The sequence below is a fragment of the Equus quagga genome, chromosome 7 (genome assembly GCF_021613505.1).
Source record: "Equus quagga isolate Etosha38 chromosome 7, UCLA_HA_Equagga_1.0, whole genome shotgun sequence".
Taxonomy (NCBI): Eukaryota; Metazoa; Chordata; class Mammalia; order Perissodactyla; family Equidae; genus Equus; species Equus quagga.
Window position 1 is genome coordinate 15,798,578 of NC_060273.1, and position 23,084 is coordinate 15,821,661.

Consider the following 23,084-nt stretch of genomic DNA (forward strand, 5'->3'; position numbering starts at 1 on the left):
CACGTTAGCTCTGATTAACTAACACATTCGCTCCCCTGCAACACACGTTTCTTCAGACTTATGATGGTTTTCCTCCTTGCCAGGATCCACGGTTTCCTCCTTGCCAGTTCCACGTGTGCATATTACGGTATATACATGGATATATTTACACACTGATCTTTGTACCCAGAATCGATACCAAGACCATAGGGAGGCGCTGTTTCTGTGGCGAGCAGGACTGGATTAAGAAATTTTGCGGATTTATACACTGAAGATTATGGTGATCACCACTGCCTCCTCATTAACAAATAGAAGCAACATTAAATCATAAAATAAGATCAACCAAGTTCTAATCCTTCCCATTATAACTATATTGGTGTTTTTTTTTTTTTTTTGAGAAGTCCAATTCTTTCAAAAGTTTTTTTTCTTTTTTGATATCCCTCCTGGTAACGAAGCCTGGGCTTACTATGCCGAGTCACCCTCAGACTCATAAACCGGAAACCCAAAAAGGCGAGGTTGGGCTGAGCAGAACCCTGGCTATCAGCACACAGGGAGACCTGTGTGAGTGAGCGAACTCAGAACACTAGGGTAGGAGCGGATCAAACGTCACGCTCCCAGAAGGGGTGTAATCCACGATCCCGAGATGATGTCAGGACAAGCCCAGAGAGGCTTGGGCAGCGAGGAGGGTCCAGCATCCCTAGACAGGCCGCAGCAGACAGCAAAACTCTGTACACGCCACCCAGCCTGCAGTGGGCGCTGGAGACAACCGCGGCCAGGCCCGGGGAACTCACCTAGGAGGCGCTGCTGGGGAGTTGGGGGGGAGGGTGGAGCCAGAGCGGGAGGGGAGGAGGCCAGGGCCGAATTACAAGTAAGAGAGGGGAGGGATTGGATCCAGAGAAAGGAACAAAGCCAGTCCCGGGGGAGGAACCCAAGGCGGGGGGGCAGGGGGTGGGGCGGTTCACGGGTACCGGTAGGGCCAGAAAGAGAGCAGAAGCAGAGCAGGGGCGAACCCGGGGGTGGGCCAGGCCTGTGCAGAGGCGGGGGGAAGGCCCGGAATGCGTAGCCCGTTGTGAGGTTAGGATCTCGTCAACAACCCAGCCAGGCCAGAGGGAGGAGAGGCCAGACCAGGGCCCAGACGGAGGGGCAGGGGCGTGGCCATGACGCAGGGGCGGGTCCAAATCCAGAGGGCGTGGTGAGGCGGGGGCGGGACCAAGCCCGGAGGACGAAGGAGGGGCAGCGGCAGGGACCGGCGGGTGGCAGAAAGTTAGACGGCGGACGGCTGCAGGCCGAGGACGTGCAGGGCCAGGGCGAGCAGGCCGAGGAGCAGCAGCAGCCCGAGCAGCAACCGCAGGAGCGTCCGCGCCGTGGAGCGGGGCCTCCCGGCCGTGGACTGCAAGTATCGGTCCACGGCGTCGGCGAAGCTCAACTTCTCGGGCGCGTAGCCTAGCTGGGCGCGGGCCTTGCCGATCTGGAAGGTGTGCGTCACGGCCACGCTGCGCACCTGCGGGGAGAGGAGGGGCAGCCGAGGGCGGGACTAGTCGGCGTGGGGGGGGACCTCCACCTTGTTTTATGGAGAAGAGAGGGCTTCCATCGCACAGCAGTTTAAAAGGACCCATGCGCTGTCTTGCATCCTGCAATGCCCTCTTCTGGAAGGGCTTCCTTTCTCTCTTCTATCCCTATATTCCTCGAGAGCGCCGCCTCCAGGATGCCTTTTCTGCATCTCCCTCACTCAGTTCCCCAAAAGCAAAGGCCCCACTTCTGCACTCCCCTTCCCTGGCCTAGCGCGGTGCTGGGACTCAGGAGGCCCTTGAAACATTTTTGGGTGGTCATTAGGAGACTGAACGCCCCGCGTTTGGCTTGGGTTTGGCTCCGGAAAAATGTCTCCAGGAAGCTTGGCTTCTCAGCCCACAGCCCCAGACCAAGTCTGGCCAGACGGGCCCCAGGGCGGCGCCCTCACGCCCTTGCTGATTAACTAAGCGTCTCTAAGAGAGGAATTCAATTACGCGGAAGTGATTACTCTCCAGGGTCTGAGCTGCGTTTCTCCTCAGCCGCAAGATGGCCTGGGTCCCACAGGCTTCAAGAGTAATAATGACAGCTGTCAATTACATCACTCATTCTCCACACCTGACCTGGGCTAAATCCTTTATAAGCCTTATCTCATTTAATCCTCTGAGGTGGTACTACCACCATCTCTTTACACATTTGAAAATCAAAGATCAGAGGGGTTAAGTGACTTGCCCAGGGTCACACAGGGGAGCCAAATACTAGCCCATGCTATTCCATGCTGTGCTGGGACCAGGAGGATGCCCTCCCACCTGACCTGACACATTTCTTCCTTTCTCGTTCCTCAGCTGGACACTGGGAAGGGGTCCACTAGTTGCTTGGTTCTCCTATGGCACTGAAATGAAACAGCCCCCGGAGTCAAGCCCTAGTCTTGGATGCTTGTAGGAGGAAAGACGGAGAGAGGCCAGTTCTTGTCCCCTTTTGCCCCAGCTGGTAAGTTCTGGGCTTTGGGGGATACAGCCATGAACTAGATAAGCAGGGTCGTGGGACGCAGTATTCTCAGATCTCAGGCTTAGATGTCACCCCCTCTGGGGACCCTCAGAACTGGCTGAGGTGTCCCTTCTGTGTGCTCTGAAGTTCCTCCTAATTCGCCTAGTGCAGCCCTCATCACAGCGTGTTGAGTTGCCCAGTTACTGGGCTTCCCCTTTGGACTGCTTGGGGTAAGGACTATATCTTGCCTGCATTGCTCAGCACAGTGCCTGGCACACCGTAGGTGCTCGATACATGTCAAGGGAATGAAGGCTCTAAAATCAAACTAGACGGCTGGTTGCTATGTCACAGACTGACCAGCAGAGGGCACCCGAGCCACACTGCCTAGAAACGTCCCCAGCTAACCAGGGATCCTTGGTCCCTGAGCTGAATAAGGAAACCCACAAGGGAGAGGAGAGAGAGGGGAGCAGGCCGTGCCCGACCACAGGTCAGCAGCACCCGGGCAGCTATTGTACATGGATGTCATTCCTACTGGTGAACCTGAAATCCTTTAGGTCTGGTCTGGGTTCGAATGTCAGCTCTGCTACTTAAGTGAATGATCACGGGCAGTTATTTCACCCGAGTGTGTCTCATTTCCTCCTCTGTAAATGGAGATGATAAGAGAATCTACAATTTAGAGTGGAAGTGGGGATTAAGTGAGATAAAGCGCAGTGCCTGGCATATCGTCACCACTTAACAGATGGTCGCTGTTGTCATTATTCTCTTTCCTCTGCTGGTCAGGGTGGTTCAAAGCATAGGGAATTGCTTCTTTCTGTCGCCCACTCTGCATTCCCCAAGTTAGAGAGCACTGGGCCTGGAGTGTGAAGCCAGTTTCAGAATGGGGTGACCTGGGCAAGTGTCTAAGAGACTAGTGCTCTTTCTCATCATAAAAAGAGGTCATCATCTTTTGCCCTTGGTGACTTAGCAGGGCATCAGGGAGAATCAGATGAGAGAGTGAACTGGAAGGATTTTGCAAATAACACCAAACACCACTTGTTCCTTTACTGTTTACAGTTTGTATTAAAACATCGTCTTTTCTAAGCTGTAGATGCAAATAGAAAACTGCATCATCATTATTTGAGAAGAGTATTGTGTACACAGTAGGTACTTAATATATACTTATTGAGTAAGCATGAACGGTGAGCCTAGAACCAGCAGGCTGGTGTGCGTATGTGTACTGACAGTTGGTAGGGTTGGTGGGGAGTGGTGGCATTCAAAAACTGAATGTCATGGCACCTGCCTTGGGGAGCCTCCAGTCTGGCTGGACAGATAAGCTGCTTAGGGATGAAATGACAGTGATGAGGGATGGGCCTGAAGCTGTTGCTCTCCAGACCAAAAGAGCATAGCCTCCACCAAAGCCCAGAGGTTGGGATGGTTATGGAGCTGGCAGTAGATTTTGGCCCACGTGGAAGCTTCTGAGACCTCAGACAAGCATGCAGTTATAGTGTCACAGGGGTGAGGGGTGGTGGCAATGGGGGTGTGGAGAAAGGGCAGGAGGGCAAGTGAGTGGGCACCAGGGGACAGGTCCCCCAGCAGCTGCCCACTTACCTCACTCCGGGTGAGCAGTGGTGGGACAACGCAGATGGGCCTCAGGGCCAGGTGCAGATACTCCATCACCGTGGCTGTGTGGGGAGACGGGGGCCAATGACTAGGGTGCCTCACTCTGTGTAACCTCCAGGGAGGCCCTCGGGGACAAATCAGTCGGTGGCATTATTTGCTTTGCTAGGGGGAGTCTTCCCTTTGCAAAAATATCCTGTCCTTGGATTCATTTAAATCAACACTTCTCAGCACATATCAGGGGGCCTTGTTTGGCTGTGAAGGGTGTCACAAGTAAGTTGTTATTAAACGACTGACGTTTTTCAATATCTCTATAATCATGTCTCTCCCTCCCTCCCTCCTATTCCTATATACTCTCTTGAGTAAGAGAGGAAGAAGTCGGAGCAGTACATAAAATGAGGTAATGCATGGCCACCTGGCGCACACACACACTCCTTTCCTTACCTGCCAGGTAAACCCAGGAGGTAGGCACCTGGATCCAGGGCTGGCTGCACCCCAGCTTCTCAAACTGCAAGGAAACGTGGCCTGAGGTGAGAACAGGTCCTGCAGGGGCTGGTGTGGGAAGTCCACATGTTCCTTTTACCCCCGGCCCAGCAGAGGTACCTCTTGGCCGCTCACCCACCTACCCTACAGGGCAGACCCCACAACCAGCCCCAAGCCTGCACCAGTCTTGAAATGAAATCCACACCTTGACCTGGAACCCTCAAGGAGGAATGGAATGCATGAGGTGGGTTTTTAACTTGGGATCATTCATATCATTTAGTTATTATTTACATCTGCCTATACCCAAAGACACTGCAAGGCACTTACGTAGAATCTGTTTTTTCTAGAATTGACTTTTCTGCTATTATAGAAAAAAAAACCCCAGCATATGTGTGGAGGGTGGTAGGAGATGTATGAAGAGATGGTCTGGCACAGGATGGTAAAGGTCTTCACTTGTATAAAAACTCTCTAGGTCAAAAAGACAGACAATAACAAGTGTTGGTGAGGACGTGGAGAAATTGAAGCCCTCTTACACTGCTGGTGGGAATGCAAAATGGTGCAGCCACTTTGGAAAACAGTCTGGTAGTTCCTCAAAAAGTTAAAAACAGAGATACCATAGGGGCCCAGCCCCATGGCATAGTGGTTAAGTTCGGCATGCTCTGCTTTGGCGACCTGGGTTCACAGGTTCAGATCCCAGGTGCAGACAAACACCACTCCTCAGCCATGTTGTGGCGGCATCTCACATATAAAGTGGAGGAAGACTGACACAGATGTTAGCTCGGGACTACTCTTCCTCAAGCAAAAAAAAAAAAAGAGAAAGACTGGCAAGAGGTGTTAGATCAGGGCAAATCTTCTGCAGCAAAGAAAAAAAAAAGGGGGGGGAGAGCTACCACAGGACTCAGCAATTCCATTCCAACGTATCTACCCAAGAGAAATGAAAACATACCACACACAAAAACTTGTACAGGAATGTTCATAGCAGCATTATTGATAAGAGCCCCAAAGTAGAAAAACCCAAATTTCTATCAACTGATGAGTGGATAAACAAAATGTGGTATATCCATAGAATGGCATATTTTTTGAAAATAAAAAAGAATGAAGTGCTGATATGATCCATGCTATGGCATGGAGGAATCCTGAAAACATTAGGCCTAGGAAGGGAGCCTAACACAAAAAGGTCACACCCTGTATGATTCCGTTGATATCAAGTGTCCAGGATAGGCAAATCCAGAGACAGAAAGATCAGTGGTTGCCTAGACTGCGGGTGGGATGGAGTGGGGAGGGGGTAAAAAGAATTGACTGCTAAAGGGTAAAGATTTGGGGAGGTTCTTCTTTTGGAAGGTGATGAAATGTTCTAAAATTTATTATGGTGAGCATTGCACAACTCTGAATACACTAAAACCATTGATTTGCATGCTTTAAATGGGTGAATTGTATGGTTGAAGTTGACATGCGAGGGCCTGAACGCCCGAGGATGTTTGCCACGGCCCAGGGCTTCTGGGCAGTGCAGGGCCTCCGAGGGGCTGCAGTGCAGGAGGCCCCAGGGCCAACACGTCCCTTTGTGCTCCGATCTACCCTCTACTTACCTCTTTCGGAGCCTCAGCACATCGTATGATGGGCATGAGCAAAACTCCACAGTCAACATGATCGGGAAGCAGGCTGGAAGGGACTGTGGCAAACTGGGGGAGCACACGGCCCCCCAAAGGGGCAGCCATGACCCAGCTCCAGCCAGTTCCAATGTCGCCCAGTGGATGCTATTGGCAGAGGTGGTTCTTAATGTGAAATTTTCTGACTTTTTGGAAGTAGGAAAGCATGACCGGGAGAGAAGACATGAGGATCCCGGAGTTCTCCCTTGGGGTGGGGGCGGGCGTCTGGGCACCTACCAGCGGGGCCATCCACTCGAAGACGTTGACGCTCTCCCCGTCGTTGATGTAGTATGCCTGCCCGCTCTGAGGGGGACACACGGGGAGAGAGACAGTCAGGCACCCGCCCACCACCTGACCCCACCCTTGCGGATGGCTCCCAGAAGCTGCCCCCACCGCCCAGTTCTCCTGAGCAGCCACTGAGGAGTCATGGCCAGCCCCCAGCCCTGAGCACAGACCTGGGCAATTCTCTTTGAAATCTGAGGCTGCCACACTGACTAGCTGTGTGACCCCAATGGAGTCACTTAACCTCTCTGTACCTTCTTCATCTGAGAAATGGGAAGATAATAATGGGATCTCCCTCTTGGGCTGTTGTGAAGATTAAATGCGAGAGTATATGTAAAATGCTTAGCATTTGGTGACTGTTATTCTGGGATCAATGACACCTACTCACAGGGTCACCTTGAGGAGGTAATGATGCTCTGTAAAGACACCCCGCCCTCCGGCTTCCTTGGCGGACAGTCCCACCAGCCATCTTGAGTGGAGGAGGAATGTGTGAACCAGGAATCCCCTGGGGATGGGATGCCCTGACTGCAGCCCGTGGGCACGGTAAGGTGGGGGGAGCAGAGACTCACAGCCACGTAGCCCTTGGCGGCGGTGAGGGCCTCGGCCGCCAGCACGTGTGCCTGCACGAGATTGCGCACGTGGACCCAGTTCATCCGAGTTCTGCGGTCCCCAAATCGGAACAAGAACAGCCTCTTCTTGATGTGGCTCTGGAGGGGGCGGTGAACACAGACCCAAGCCTGGAGTGGCTTTCAATTCCATCTATATGCTGACGGCTCCCAATTTCTAGCTCCCGGCCAGACCCCTCTGCACCGGGCCCACACCTTCCCCACATCTCCACCGGGTCATCGGCCTCCTGGACTGAGCGCTGCCCTGGCTCCCGCCTCCCCTCTCAGCTGACGGCCCTCCAGGCTGAGCCAAACCTGGAAGCCCTTTGCCTTCTCTTCTCCCACACTCCACGTCCAGCTCCTGTTGGCGCAACTATTCAAACCTGTCCAGAATCCCACCACTTCTCAACCCCGACTTCTCCCCTGGAAACCACGAGAGCCTCCCTGACTGCCAGCACTCCCAGCTCCCACACTCTTCTCCAACATTCCTTATCCCTTATCATGTTTATCTGTCTCCTCCTGTGAGAATATAAGCCCCACCAGGATGGGAGCTGTCGTCTGTTTTGTTCACCAATCTGTCCCCAAACCTGAACAGTGATCTTCCTCATCCCCAGGTTTGTTCCCACGCTGTCTCCTCTCTATGGACTACCTTCTGTCCGCCAGCCCGTTTCCTTGGTCAGTTTCTTCTCTTTCCCAACAGCACAGGTATCACTTCCTCCAGGAAGCTCTCCTGGACCTTTCCTGCCAGGCTGTCTCTGCTGTGCTAATTCCCTCTCCACAGCCCCTGAGCACACTGAATCTGGGACTGTGGCATCTGTCTCCCTGCCCAGGCTGTGAGAAGTCTGAGGACAGGGCCTTGAGTCCCTCGGAGCTATATTCCTGGCACCCGGCTTTCTCTGGAGAGAGGTTTTCTGCCTGAAGACCCTTATGCTGGCGGCATGAGATGAGCCTCCTGGCCCTCAGGGAGCCCGCATCTGAGTGGGGGCAATAAGCTCACTTCTGCCTCTGGGGTCACAGTGTCTCCTCCACCTGTGCCTAGGCCTGGTGGCGCACACGGAGAGTGCTGTTCCTGCTAGGCCTGATGTGGGTAGGGGCAGCTCCCAGAAGTGAGAGTCCCAGGCTCGGGAGGGACACTGCCCCGAGACTAACACGGTGACAGCAGGCCGGGGGTCTCCAATCCACACACACGTCAGCCAGCCTCCTCCTGTGCCTCAGGCCAGGGCTGAGATGACATACCGCCACGCGGGGCAGGTGCCTCTGCTCTTCAGGGCCGTAGATCCCCGGGGGCCGGAGCACACATGTCCGCAGAATGCCTCCTCCTAGGGCACAGGAGAGCACAGTCAGGGGAGAGGGGTGGACCAGCAGGGAGAGAGACAGAAAGGCTGTCCACATTTCCTAGTCCTTACCTGGGGAGGTAGCAGAGAAGACAGGCCCTTGGGGTTTCTTTGTTCAATCAGTTATTCTCTCAGTTGATCAGGAAGTCATTCAGCAAACACCATTCAGAGTTTCCCCCCACCCCGCCCCCAGCACTGAGCCCTGGGATGGATGCTGTGGAGAATCCAAGGATGACCAAGAAATGGTCCCTGCCCTCATGATGCTCCCAAGCCAGTGACAGAGGCAAGACCTCGATGCAGACATGGGCGTGGCTCGTGAGAGCTTACCCAACACTTGGTGGACGTGATCTCCTTTGACTCCCCAGAGAGCGTTACTGTGCCCATTTTACAGACGTACACAGACTCACTCTCTCAGGCCAACAGATGTAGTTCTTTCCTTTTCTGATTATCCGAGAGATAAGGACTATGATGTCTCTCAGAGAGGGCCTACTGTGTGCCTGGTGCTCTGGTAAGCTGCCATTTTTCCCCCCCCCCCCTCAAGGCAACGCTACAGGTGGGAGCTATTATTATCCCTGTTCTATGGATAAAAAAACTAAGGCTCAGCAGCTAGCCCCGTGGCCGAGTGGTTAAGTTTGCGTACTCCGCTGCAGGCGGACCCAGTGTTTCGTTGGTTCGAATCCTGGGCGCGGACGTGGCAATACTCATCAAACCACGCTGTGGCAGCGTCCCACATGCCACAACTAGAAGGACCCACAACGAAGAATATACAACTATGTACTGGGGGGCTTTGGGGAGAAAAAGGAAAAAATAAAATCTGAAAAAAAACCAACAAAAAAACAACTAAGGCCCAGAGAAGGGATGTGATTTGCCTAAGGGCACACAGCTCAGCATAGTGGGCTCTTTTCACTAATACCTCTGCCTCTCCGTGATAGGATACTAACACACACACCCTGGCTTTCAGCTCTCTGTCTTAGTCTCCTCACCTGGAAAATGGGTGCTTTGTAAGCGGTGGTAGCATTATACTCTCCAGACAATCAGTGGAGGAAGGAAAAGACCAGAGCCATCAGCACGAGAGCCTGGGGGTCCGTTCCCTTAACTCTCACTGCTCTGTGCCAGCCGTGGCCCCCAGACCAAGACAGAGCTTGGTCCAGAGCTTCCCAAATTCTCTGCCAGGCGGCCCCCAGTGGTAGCAGTGGTGAACATGTCTGTCCCGGGGAAGTCAGGGGGTACAGCCTGAAGGGCTGCCACAAACATATTTCTTTGAAGTCTTCAGTCTACAAAAATTTCAGTTTACTCCCATAATCCATTTGTGCTTAAGATTTTAAAAAAACATTTAAAATTATTTTGTAAATTGATTCCCAAACCCAACACCTTAATTGAGATGGAACCTCCTGGAAGCTGTTCCACTCTCCGGAGGCTCAGGGTCCCAAGCGGCTATGCCCCCAGTTTGGGAAAGCCTCATGTGGACCATCCTCTAGGACCAGCAGCCCACCCTCCTGTGGGGAGCCCCGCCCCCTCCACACAAGGTCTGGGGGGACTGTCAGTCTAGATGCACTGTTATTCCCGGAGATGGTGGCCATGGGACCCAAGCTGGGACAATGACATGTTCTCACCCAGGAATGTGAGTCTCGGTATCAGAGACACGTGGACTTAAAAATCTAGGAGTGGGTTCACCCTGAAGAGACTATCACCAGTTCCTGCCACCCTGGTCCCTGGAGCTGCCCTGCCCCTGTCCTTCCCAAGCCCTGGTGGTCATTTTTCTGGAAATATATTCTCCAGAAGCTATCCCACATCCTTTCACTCTAAGATCCCCTTTTCCTCGTAAATTAGCTAAGGCTGGTGTCTCCAGGTCATAGCCTAACACCCTGACTGCTCCCCTTCCAACACCCTCACTTTACAACGAGGCCCAGTGTAGTGGGTTGAGTGGTGGCCCCCAAAAGATATATCCACGTCCCAGAACCCGTGGATGCGACCTTATTTGGAAAAGGGGGTCTTTGCAGATGTAATTCAGGATCTCAGAATGAGCTCATCCTGGGTTATCCGAGGGGGCCCTAAATCCAATGTCAACATGCTTATGAGAAACTCACAGAGAAGAGACAGCTGGAGAAGAGAAGAAGGGCACATGAGGATGGGGGCCGAGACTGGAGGAATACGGCCACACGCCAAGGAATGAATGGGGCCATGAAGCTGGAAGAGACAAGGAAGGACTGTCTCCCAGAGCCTTCGGAGGGAGTGCAGCCCAACTGACACCTTGATTTCAGACTTCGGTCCTCCAGAACTGTGAGAGAAGAAATTTCTATTGTTTTAAAAGCCACCAAGTTTGTGGTAATTTGTCCCGGTGGCCTCAGGACACCAATGCACCCAGAGACAGGAGGACACAGCCGCGTTCACACTACACTGGGGTCTGCACGTCTCAGGACTCTGCTACAGGGACCCGGGCCCTCCATGCTGGGTTTGAAATAGAGTCTTAGGGACTGGCTTGTGTAGCAGGGACTGGAAATCACCTAGCGCGACCTGGCTAGACTCCTGGAAGGCAGGTATCAGGTGAGCTTTTCTGTAAAGAGCCTGCAGCTAATTTTAAACTCTGGGCCACCTGGGCACTGTGCAGGGGAGGTCAGGTTGCAGCTGACGTTGGCTGGCAGGGCATGGGGCAGCCACGTCACAGAGGGGCTGGGCCCAGGGTATCCATGACTCTTCTGACCATGGAAAGCTGGGGATGCTCGTATAAATAATTCTCAGCCAGAGGATTAGGTGTCTGGCTCGTAGATGGCTGGTCCAGCCGGGGGACGCCCCAGGGAGAGAAGAGAATTCAACTGCACCAGGTCAAACCCCTGGGAAAACACAGCTAGATGTTCCTCCTGGGATCAGGGATCAAGACCTGACAGACCCAGAGTGATGGGGTGGGGTGGCGAGGATTTTAGGGAAAAAAGCCCATGTTCAGGGACCTGCTCAGCTCTGGCTGCAGTGTAGCACGATGGTTAAGCCCCAGTTTCTGGTTCTAGACCCCAGGGCATGTGTGTGTGTGTGTGCGCGCACGCACGCACCAGATCCCACCTCTGCCACCAAGTAGCTGTGTGACCTTGAGCTACATCCATTAACCTCTCAGCCTCCGTTTTCTCCCCTGTAAATTTAGGGGCTTATAATTTCAAGCATCCCTTGCTTTCCTAATCCACTTGGCCCCTGAGTTTAGATAGTGAGAAAAACCAAGTTTTCTGATTCTCTTGTTTCTGAACTCCGGAAAGCAAGTAGTGATCATTTGGAAAGCAAGGAATTTATCTGAATCTTTGGCTCCTGAGTTTGGAAAGCAAGAGATGTCTAAAGCTCTTACCTCAGATGGATGCTGTGAAGAGTTATTGAGAATTCTGCATGGAAAATAGGGCCTGGCATGGAGTCAGCCCTTGATAAACGCGGACCGTCCACATTCTTTTTTAAGAGTGCCCGGCATGATTTTGTTCTCATACAAGCTCTTTGAGGAAGATTCCACTATCCTCATCTCTTTATAGATTGGAAAGTGAGGCTTGGAGAGGATACGTGCATTGCCCAAGGTCACACAGCTAAGAGGTCGTGGAGCTAGGATTTGAACTCAGTTCACTCTGACGCCAGTCCATGGGGGCTTAGCCACTGTGCCCTCCTACCACCTTCCCACATTCTGTCATTTCCTCTCTAGAACCAGAAGTGGCAATGCAGTAAAGGCAGCCAAGGCTGATGTTTCTGGGAGTTAGTGAAGGTTAAGCTTTAGGGCCCCTCACTTGTATGGCCTCTCCAAAGCGCTATACCTCATTCCATATTCATAATTTTGTACTCTTTTATCTAAAGAGGGTCCCTAAAACTGGATCCACTCCTATGCAGCAGAAAAAGGATCCATTCCTATCTGGTGTCCTCCCCACCAGACCACGAGCCACATGAGGGCCTGCTTTGGAAGTGTCGTTTGGCAGGGAGGCAGGCTTTAGAAACATATCAGCTAGAAGCTAGAACCGCACACACATTTCAGGGAGGCGGCAGTGGCACGCACACTTCCTGTGAGCAGGGATCCGCGATACCCACCTGGGAGAGGTGTTCTGTTGGCCATGAGGGTCAACTGGTCGGCGATGGCTTTGGTCCGGGAGTAGTGGTCCATGTGCTGCCAGAGGACAGGGAGATCAGAGCCCCCAGAGAGAGGTCAGCGACAGTGCTGGCAGGCCCGCCCAGCCCAGCCTGGCCCAGGGCTGCATCTTTGCTTCAGACCACACAGGGGTTGGATGTGGGCAATCCCACTGGGAAATGGCCGAGTGCTAGGCCCCGTTGCCCCTCCTCTCCCACTGGGCAGGAGCAGAGGAGCAGAGCTCAGGGCAGTAACAACGACCAGGGGCTCCTCGACTCAGGGGGGCTCCCGCCAGCCTCAAACGCCTGCCCTGGGATGCTGATGCTGGACGTGCGTCGGACGAATTATTTCCATGTAGTCCTTTGGTGTTCACGTGGCATTTTTGCCTACATCACCTCATTTCCTACTCTCCACAACTCCACAGGGGTGCCCAGATGAAGAAACAGAGGCTCAGAGTGAAGTGACCTGCTCAGGGTCACATAGGTAGAAAGTGGCCTGGCTGGCTCAAGGCCAGCTCTGTCTGATTTCAAAGCCCTTGCTGGCACCACCAGCTAAAATAGGAGAGGGCTAGTGCCACCCAGTTTGGGGGACCCCTTCTTCCCGGGACCAACCCTGAGTTGTGAAGTTGACCCTGGTTCTACCCATCCCTACCCTTTGGTCTGAGGGTCTCCAGCCCACGGGCCCTGCCCACCTCTCCTGGAAGCCAGGTACCTTCTCCAGTGGGAAATATGGCACAGAGTCCTCATCGCCCTGTTCTATGGGCTTCCCGCCAAATGCGACATTGACAGTGCTGGTGTAGATGAGCCTTGGAACTCGCCGGCGGACACAAACTGCAGGGACAGGTGCACAGAACACACACACACACGGGGCCAAAGTGGTCAGGGAGTTGGCTGAGGAGGTGCCCATAGAGACCTCCTTGAGCGAATCCGCTGGTCTCTCCCCAGCCTCCCACACACCTGGCCCCGGGCCCTCCCAGAGCACAGAGCTGCTCAGGAGGGAACGGCCATCCCCTGAAACTGCAGGGAGGTCGAGGCCCTGCTCCTGGACCCCTGGGGGCCGGCCGGCTCACTCTTCCTTGTTAGTGTGGCCATGGCCCCTGAGCTACCTTGCCAGAGACAGGTCAGAAAAAAGTGTCACTCAGTGGGGACACAGAAAAAAGACACTCTAGAATTAGATAGAAAAATGGATGCAGGACATGCTCGAGAGCCCCGATGTGGGTCTGTTTTGGCGATTCAGCGCCTTTTCTGACTTCTATCTCCTCAGCTCTGAGTGCAAACTCTGCTCCCCGAGTCCTCAGACCCATGGAGGCCATGCTGACACACCCCATGCAGGGACCCCGGGCAGGTCTGCACCACAGGAAGGATGTGCTGCCACCGGCCCTCTGCTGGGGTGGGCAGGGGTAGGGGTGGAGGGTCCCACCTCTGTCCCCCAGAGCTGGGCCTGTGGCAGGAGGGAGAGAAGCAGGACACACACAGCAGGTCACACTCCGTCTGAGTGCCTACCATCAATCACTAGTTTGGTGCCTCCAACATTTATAGACTCAATCTGCTCTTTTTGCAGCTAAAAGACAAGACAGAGGTGGGACAGTCGTGGTGCTGCCTTGTGCCTTGTCCCTGAGGATGAGGGGCTGGGCTTGGAGTGGGGCAGGGTGGGGGCCGCAGAACATCCAGCTCAGAGGCAGGGACCCCGAGAGGCCCACGGGCTGTGCAGCAGCCCCAGGTCCAGTGCCCAGCTCTGCCATACCTCCACGGGCAACCGGGAGGCATCCGTCCCTTGTCTGGCCCTCAGCTCCCTCACCCTTAAAGTGAGGGCAGACCCCCATGGGTGGTCGGCAGGATTAAATAAGCCCCATGGGAGGACCTGGTACAGTGCTTGGCACAGAAAAGGGACTCAAAATGTGTTGGATCGTTTCCTCGCTCTGAGAGTGTCAGTTTCCTTATCTGTAAGATGGACACAGCAATAGTGCGCATGGTCTAGCGAAGGGGCCGGGGCGGGGGGTGAAAATAAAAACAACGGGTCTATAGCGAGAGCAGCTCGGGTGTTAGCAAAGCCTTACGTCTCATTTAATCCCTACGACCACATTAGGAGGTGGGTTCTATATTGATTTTTAAATTCTATTTATTCTCATTGTGGTTGTTTTTAATAAGCAATATAATCACGAGATTAAAAATAATTCAAACAGTAAAGAGTCACAGTGAAAAGGATATTTCCCTTCCACTCATGGTTCCACATCTCCCTTTTCCCTCCCAGAGGCCACCACTGTTACCAGTCTCGTCTGTTTCTAGAGATAATCTGTGCTTATTAATATCAGCACACATGTGTGAGCATCTAAATATTGACTCTAGCTTTTTTTAAATGAATAGGAGGATATCCAAGACTGTCTGTGCACCTTGGAAACTGTTCTGTCATCAGCACATAGGGAGTTCCCTCATTCTTTTGAATGGCTGCAGAGAATTCCATTGTGTGGATACATCACAATTTATTTAAATAGTCCCCAGCTCGTGAGCATTTAGGTTATTCTTGTGTTTTGTTATTAAAAACAAGGCTGCAAATATACAAAAAGTGTGATTTCTGATTCAAAGAGTATGTGTATGTTTTGATGGATACTATTACACTGCTCTCTGAGAAGGTTGTGACATAAATACTAGTAATGTCCTCACTTTACAGATGAAGAAACGGAGGTTCAGAGAGGTTAAGTTAACTTGCCCCGGGTCACACAGCTAGAAAGTGGCAGAACTGGCATTTGGTCCCATGGACACAAAATGCAGGCTGGGTATAGCCCAAATCTTGCCTGGAGTAGGTGAAGAGCAATAATGAACACATGGGCATGAAGGGGTGTGGCGGGCAGAGCCAGGATGTGAATCCCACTCTAACTCCAGGTCTCACACGGGAGGGACCCACCTTCTCAGCACCAGACATTCCATAGGACGCCACGTGGAAGACACAGTCCACCCCTTCGAAGGCACGGTACAGGGCTTCTTCATCTCGGATATCGGCCTGAGACGGGGAAGGAAGAGATAAGGCAGGAGGTTTGGGTCCAAGGCAACAGCTGTGCACCTTGCCAGGTCCCAGAGCTTCTCCCTCGACCCCCAAACCCCCAGGCCAGATGGAAAGGCTGTGGGGCAGGATTTACTGCATGACTCTGAGGGCTTCACCATCACCATTGGCCCCATTTCCAGAGCTGTCAGGAGGCTGTGCGCAGTGATCTATGTGACTATCTCACTGACTCCCCGTGAGAGCCTCGTGAAGCGGATATTATTAGTGTCCCCTCACTACGGATGAGGACGTGAGGCTCAGAGACGTGGAGCCTTGTGTCACAGCTACCCGGGCAAGTGCCAGAGCCAGAGCTGGACCTTCAACAGGCTGACTCCAGAGCCTGCGCTCCACAGCCCGCCACCAGTTTCACATCAGATGCCACCCCCTGACCTCAGCCACCAGCCGGGGCGCCCGACACCCCCCCAAGACCCTCATCACTGCACCTGGATGAACTCGGTCCCTGGGAACAGCTCCCACTGGGGTCTGCGGAGGTCGAGCAGGATGACTGAAGTGCCGCTCCTGGCCAGGCTGGAACCCAGGCTGAAGCCCAGGTAGCCTCCTCCTCCAGTCACCAGAACCTTCTGCCTGGGGGCCTGTACAGGTGTGGCCTGAGTCTGCTGCTGCGGTGCTGGTGTTGGAGCTGTTGTTGGCTCATTGGTTTTAGGTCCAGTCCCCGACCCCCGTCTGGGCCCAGGCCCTACCCCTGGCCCAGGTACTGACCCAGCTCCTGGCCTAGGCCCCAGACCTGGTCCCGGTCCTGAAGCAGCACCAGGCCCCAGCCCAAGTCCAGAAACAGCACCCAGCCCTTGTCCAGGTCCCAGAACAGCACTAGGCCCCAGCCCAGGCCCTGACACTGCACCAGGCCCTGGTCTAGGTTCTAGAAACACACCAGGCCCCAGCCCAGGTCCTGACACGGCACCAGCTCCCAGCCCAGGCCCCAGAACAGCACCAGGCCTTGGAACAGCAGCAGGCCCTGGCCCAGGTCTGAACACAGCACCAGGCCCCAGCCCAGGCTCTGGAACAGTACCGGGCCCGGGCCCCGGCCCTGACTCAGACCACGGGCCTGAGACCCCTCCCCAGGCCTGGCAAACAGGGCAGCTCTTCTCGCCCTGGCCTGGAGCTCTGCAGGCCTCTGGGGAGGAGCCTGCCAGGTTGGGCTTCATCCTCTACTGAGCCATGTGGACCCAGAGTCTGTCTACCTGTAGGGAAAAATAGAAAACGTATGTTCTAGAGTTGTCTCAAGTCGTGTGGTTTATCAGACCCCTAGGGGCCGAAGGGAACTTTTGGCAAGAACTGGAGATGCTCTGAGTTCCCAGTGAACCTGTCCCTTTCAGAATCTAGAGAACTTCCAAGGTGGGCCTTCCGCAGAAAGAGGCAGAGACAAGGCAGCCAGGCCTTGGGTTTTACAGCTGGGGAAACTGAGGCCCAAAGCCACACGGCGTGGCTGAGATTTACACCAATCATTCCTAACTTCTCCACCAGTACCTTAAAACTCCAGTTCCCATGCAGGACCAGAGGAAGACAGACCAAATGATGCCAAGGGGAACTTCCCCAGACCCGGGCGGGGGGGTGGGCGGTGACTGCTTTCTCTCTGGGGAGATAAGAGGGCTTCCTGGGGGGGGGGGGGGGGGCAGGAGCAGGGGAAGAGGAGAAAGGGAGGAATAGGAGGGGGAGGAGGAGGAGACGGGGAGGACTCCACATGGAATCAAAAGGGCTCTGTGCCCTGGAAACTTGCACACGATTCCAAGCGCTGCACGCCCCTGCCCTGACAACTGCTGCCTCTGGTTCTCCCAGGTTCCCCAGCAGTGCAGGTGGCTGGCACCACAAGGTCTGCCCAAGCCCCCTACGGGCTTCAGAGTCAGGTCTGTGGACCTCGGGGGCCAGCACTGAGGAGCCTGTCCTCCTCACTCTAGACTTAAAGCCAGGCTGTCAGTCACTGTCACCATCATCGTCCCACCCCCTACCTCCTGCTCCATCTGATGACGAGGCTGGACCAGGGGCCAGATCATCATCATCATCATCATCATCATTAGTAACAGCAACAACCTTGTACTGTGAGCCTACCGTGTGCCATGCCCTGTGGGTCCAGAGATAGGTAAGTCTCTGCCCTGAGTGGCACACAGTGGCTGTAAAAAAGGACAGGTGTGACTGAGTGACTGAGTGATGAGCCCCACGGTTGTTGCTGGTGGTGGTCATGGGGCAGCTATAGGGGCTGTATCTTTCAGTCTCCTCTGTCACTGTCCTGCTCTCCAGAGTTCCAGGTGAGGGATACAGCCTGTCCTGTACAAATACTGGCACTCAAGGGGTTCACAGTGGGAGGGAAGATGCCCCGAATCTGAGTCATCACAGGGCATGAGTCTAATTTCCTGATAAGGGAGGGCAGAGGATGCAGCCCCCGAGTGGAGCCCTTCTCTACCCAGGCTCAGGGCACTCTGTTCTGGGGGAGGGTCTGTGGGACCAGGGTGGTCTTTCAATCCTATGGGGATGTTTTTTGTGACAAAGCCTGGGACCCTGCCTCGGGCACCCATTTTGCTGAATGTGCCCTTGGGCAAGATCCTGAAAACCTCACTGCACCACAGTATCCACAGCTGTAAAATGGACCCAGACACCCCCGGCCGCTCCATCTACCTCACGGGTGGTAAGGAGAGAACAGCTGGCAAAGGCCTTGGCAAACCGCTGGAAGGCACGCTCCAGGAGGGCTCTGTGCACTGTAGTGTCCCCACACCCAGACCTGCCGCTGCGTGAGGCAGGCCTGAATGAGCGAAACCACTCAGGGCGGCTCTCATCTGGGAGCTCTCTGGCCAAGCGCGGCGCTGAGCCCACGCTGCCCCGTCTAATCTCCCGGTAGTCCTGTGAAATAGACGCTACTGTTCCCATCATCCAGAGATGGAAAGTGACGCTCAGGGAACCTTCACGAACTTTCATGGAGTCACAGTAAATGGCTCGGGCTGGATCCGGGTCGATGGGGACCCCAAAATAGGGTTTGGTGAAAGGAACTGGTGACAGGGAGGGGGCATCCGCCTCTCCGGGGCGGGCAGGGGCGCGTGCGCCCCACGCCGAGAGCGGCCCCAGGCCCTGCAGCTCGGGGGGCAGGTCCTCCTCCCGCCGGTTCCCCCGCGCCCCCGGCCCGCGCCCGCCGCGCTCACCTGGCGCTCACCTCCCGCGCGCTGCCAGCTCCCGCCTGCGCCCGCGCGTCTCCGCCGAGCCTGGGCGCTGCGGGCCGCCGCCTCCTCAGGGCGGGCCGGGCTCCGGGACCGCCCTGCGCTCCTCCCTCCGTCCCCCGCGGCTCTAAGGCGGGAACCCGCAGCCTCTCACAGAGGGGAAACTGAGGCTGATCGATGAGGTGAAGTGGGCCGTGCTGCTGGTGGGGAAGGGAGGCCAAGGCGCTGCGTGCTGGGCCCTGTCCTGCCCATTGTCGTCCTAGAACCCCAAGAAATGCTGTTTCTTTCCCCACCCATCGACCCATCCATCTATTCTCCCACACGTTCCTCTCTCTTCAGCCTGCCTCCTGCCTTCCTTTCCACCTTCCTTCATCTATTCATCATCCCACCTATTCTTCCATCCCTTTGTCTATTCATCCATCTTTCCACCGATTTTTTTTTGTCTATTCATCCATTCGTCTATCCATCCGTCTTGTCATTCTGTCTTCCCAGCTATCCATCCAGCTTCATCCATCCATCCTTCCACCTATCCATCCAGCCTTCCATCCATCCAGTTCATCCCATGTCTTTCTTTTCTTCCACCCATCTATCTATCCTTCTGTTCTTGCATTCTTCCACCGTCTCTGGGTTCATCCAATCTCCGATGCCATCGTTCCACATTTAATAGGTGCTTCTTCAGTGCTGGCCTCTCCCTTACACTGCAGACCCATATGGATCACACCCTTGAAAACCCATTTGCAAGTGGAGGTAGCAGAGGGCAGGCACGTGCCCAACAGCTCTCACAGCTGCTATAATAGAGTGATGGGGGCTGTGCACCCAGGGCTGGTTACTTTGGTCTCAAGAGGGCTGCTGGAAAGGCTTCACCCCAATGAACATCCTCTGTGGGCATAGGTGGGCATGGGAAAGAGAAAAACAAAATCTTAGGCTGCATGTGCTATGTGCCAGGTGGTAAGGTACATACCTGCTTAATCCCCACAACTCTGTTTTAGCCCAATTTTAGAGACAAGGAAGCGAGTTCAGAGAGATGAAAGGGGCTCAGAGTGTGGTGGGAAAAGGCCATGGGGTAAGCGCTGGGTTTAAATCTTGGCTCTGCCACTTTCTTGCCGTGTCTTTTTGGGCAGCTACAAGCCTCAGTTTCCTCATCCATAAACGGGAACTGTTGTGTACTTCACAGTTGTGATGTTGTGAGGCTTGTGGCTAACAAGGTGTATGCAAAATGCCGAGTATGGTGCCTGCCAGTTGGTACTCAACCAATGGCAGCTGTTATCATCATTGTGTGAGAGGCTGGGATTCAGACCCAGGTCCTGTGCTTTGCCGCTTCACAAACCATGTCTCTGGTCCATCCTTCCATTCACAAAGACCAGCCTCTTCCCCTCCCACCAGCAGGGCCGGAGAACTCACACTCCCCAGGCCCAGCCGGCTCATGTTGCCTTAGAAGAAGCATGATTTACAACTGTTATGAGTTGAATTATGTCCCCCACAAATTCCTATGTTGACGTCCTAAGCCACTACCTCAGAATGTGACCTTAGTTGGAAATAGAGTCATAGAGGATGTAATTAAAGTCACACTACAGTAGGGCCCTAATCCAATATGACTGGTGTCCTCGTAAAAAGGGGAAATTTGGATATAGACATGCGCACATGGAGAACATCATGTGAAGACTGGAGTTATGTGCCACAAGCCAAGGAGCTACTGGAAGACTGGAGAGGGGCTGGAACAGATCCTTCCTACCACCTCCAGAGGGAGCATGGCCCTGCCCATACCTTGATCTCAGACTTTCAGCCTCCGGGACCCGAGACAATAAATTTCTGTTGTTTCAACCACTCAGTTTGCGGTACTTTGTTACGACACCCCTAGAAAAGCAATACAACCACCACGGGCCATTTTCTCTGTGTTTATAGAAGTGATGCAGAAGGGTAGCTGCCCAAGACAGTGATCAGACTGAGAACCACTGTGGCAGGGGCTGTGGTCACTGCTGCCTCCCTGGGCCCAGCAGGGAGCCTGGCCAAAGCCAGGGCTCATCAAGCCTTAGTAAACCATATTTTTTTAGCAGCTTGATTCTTTGCTTATGTAAACATCAATGTAACCACCACCCAGATCAAGATATAGAACATTTCCAGCATGCAAGAGGCCCACTATGTGCCCACCTGCCACATAAGGTAACCACTATTCTGGCCTCTTTTGCTAGTGAGTTTTGCCTGTTCTTGAACTTCATATAAATGGAATTACACAGTGTGTACTCTTTTGTGTCTGGTTTCTTTTGCTCAATATTGTTCATAAGATTGATGAATCTTGTTGATATAACTGTAGTTCATTCTTTTTTTCTGGGGGTGGTGTGGAAGATGGGCCCTAAGCTAACATCTGTGCCAATCTTCCTCTATTTTGTATGTGGGATGCTGCCACAGTATGGCTTGATGAGTGGTGTGTAGGTCCACGCCTGGGGTCTGAACCTGTGAACCCAGGGCTGCCGAAATGGAGCGTGAGAACTTAACCACTATGCCACCGGGCTAGCCCCTACTTCATTCTTTGTTAATTGACGTGTAGTATTCCACTGTACAAATGTATCACAATTTATTTGTCCATTCTACCATTGATGGATAGTAAAGCAGTTTACAATTTTTATGAATTGGCTCTTATGAATAAAGCTACTCTAAACATTCTTGTATATGTCTTTTGTCGAACATATGCACTCATTTCTCTTGGACTGGATTTGCTGGCATAGAGTGAGCATGTGTTTTACTTTAGTAGAAATTGCCGAACAGTTTTCCAAAGTGGTTGGAAGAATTTAAACTGGCCCACCCTGACCCCAGCAATGTATGAGAGTTCTGATTGCTCTGTATCTTGATAGCATCTGTCTTTTTATTTTTACCATTCTGGTGGGTATGCAGTAGTATCTCATTGTGGTTTTAATTTGCCTTTCACTGATGGGTAAGGCTGCTGAGCCCCTTTTCATATACCTATCGCCCATTTGTACCTGTGTGAGGCTTGTCCATTCTTAAAAATTAGGATGTCTTTTTCTTATTGATTTGAGTTCTTCATATATTCTGGATATGAGTCTTTTAATTAAGTTTTATCACACAAAAAATTTACACATGCATATGAACCAATGATTGCTTAAGTTTAAAAGTCATTTTGATCCTAATTAAATAAAAGCAACTTTTCCTGTCTTAGAAAATGACCCCAGATGACATAAGACGTGACATATTCATTTCATAAGTCCACAGTGGGGCTGGCCCAGCAGATCCAGCCTGATTTTCACATGCTTGAGCAGGGTATTTGCTCTGGACGGGGCTCCAGAGCAGACTGCAGTTCACTTTGGGTGAGCTGGGGTGGGGGTGGGGCATGAGGCTCACTTGTTTCTTCTTCCTCCAAGATGGGCTGATGGTGAATCTGCATCGCTCCCATGGACCAGGGTGGTGGGGAAGCTCAGAGCAAGGGGACCAGGGTGGAGACAACCCCATCTGGCTGGTTCCAGAGCTGAGGTCCCACAACTAAGCTGCATGCTGTTTCCTACATGTCTGCTACACAGCAGGTTCTGGGGACACAGAGGTGGTCAGGATACCAGCCTTATCTTGAGGAAGCTCACAGTCAAGGAGAAGAGTTAGACAAAGGAACAAGGAAGCCTGATATGGAGCACTGTCATAAGTGCTAAGTGTCACCTCTGTAAAGAGGGATATATGGTCAGGGCGCCATGGGAGGACGGCTGGAGGCCCCCAGCTCCTGGTGGTCCCAGGGTCATCTTCACAGTGTAGCTGATGCCATCTGAGCTGTGCCTTGGCGGGTGAGCAGGAGTCACCAGGCAGAAGGTGGCAAGAAGCACATTCCAAGCATGGGGCTCAGAGCAGGACTTCCCAGTGAGTGACAATCCTGTGACTGGAGTGTAGGGCATGTTGGGGTCAGGGCAGGAAGGTTAGGGTAGACCCAGGGATGGCAGAGACTTTCCTCCTTCAGCTTCCAGGGCGCCCTGGTGCCGGAATCATGTTTGCTGTGGATGATCTGTGGCTTACAGCCTTCCAGGGTACCTGGCTCTTAGGGTCAGTGTGAGCCTAGTGACTGCTTCTTCGCAGGCTGGGCTTTCTGTTTAGAGGAATCATTATTTCTGATCCCTCCGCATAGTTACCACTGTCCACAGAACAGAGCATGCTGCCTGACCCTTGGTGGGCACTCAAAAGTTGGGGAGTCCATCCCCTCCCCTTACCTGAGAACGCTTCTCTAAAAAAGAGCCACCTTTGGTTCTGTGTTGGTTTTCTTCTGGAGTTGGGACCTAGTGGACAGGAGGTGAAGGAAGATGTCCCCTCGATGCCCAGATTTCTGAGCCTCGTGGGGAGAAGTAGGGCAGGAGGACATTGAATAAGGGTGCCATGACCATGGTGGGCCCAGTCTTGCT

General features: G+C 53.4%; 2 protein-coding genes across 8 annotated transcripts in view; both read right to left on the reverse strand.

Annotated features, from left to right (window-relative positions):
- Window positions 1-1,012: 1,012 nt before the first annotated feature.
- On the reverse strand, window positions 1,013-16,698 carry SDR42E2 (short chain dehydrogenase/reductase family 42E, member 2). The gene is made up of 11 exons (XM_046666403.1): window positions 15,979-16,698; window positions 15,401-15,496; window positions 14,002-14,059; window positions 13,211-13,329; window positions 12,463-12,538; window positions 8,321-8,403; window positions 7,049-7,186; window positions 6,435-6,500; window positions 4,513-4,576; window positions 4,060-4,133; window positions 1,013-1,480 (listed from the first exon to the last, which is right to left on the reverse strand). Exons 1-11 carry the CDS (start codon window positions 16,696-16,698, stop codon window positions 1,244-1,246), a joined length of 1,731 nt encoding a protein of 576 aa, XP_046522359.1. The 3' UTR covers window positions 1,013-1,243.
- Window positions 16,699-21,532: 4,834 nt separating this feature from the next.
- The window catches only part of VWA3A (von Willebrand factor A domain containing 3A), a 55,967-nt gene continuing 54,415 nt past the window's right edge, over window positions 21,533-23,084 (reverse strand). For 5 of the 7 annotated variants that reach the window (XM_046665648.1, XM_046665646.1, XM_046665647.1 and 2 more), the window contains 2 exons: window positions 22,896-22,961; window positions 21,534-22,570 (listed from right to left, as the gene is read on the reverse strand). In XM_046665648.1, the coding sequence (XP_046521604.1) occupies window positions 22,910-22,961 (52 nt within the window). In that variant the 3' untranslated portion in view covers window positions 21,534-22,570; window positions 22,896-22,909. Of the gene's footprint in view, window positions 22,571-22,895; window positions 22,962-23,084 lie in introns of all 7 variants that reach the window. The other 2 variants (XM_046665649.1, XM_046665652.1) reach the window with 2 other exon arrangements.

Coding starts and splice junctions, on each gene's coding strand:
- SDR42E2 (XM_046666403.1), bottom strand. CDS start 16,698: ATGAAGCCCAACCTGGCAGGCTCCTCCCCAGAGGCCTGCAGAGCTCCA. Junction 15,497..15,978: donor CAGGGACCGAGTTCATCCAG/GTGCAGTGATGA, acceptor TCCCCGTCTCAG/GCCGATATCCGAGATGAAGA. Junction 6,501..7,048: donor CCGCCAAGGGCTACGTGGCT/GTGAGTCTCTGC, acceptor TGTCCCCCTCAG/AGCGGGCAGGCATACTACAT.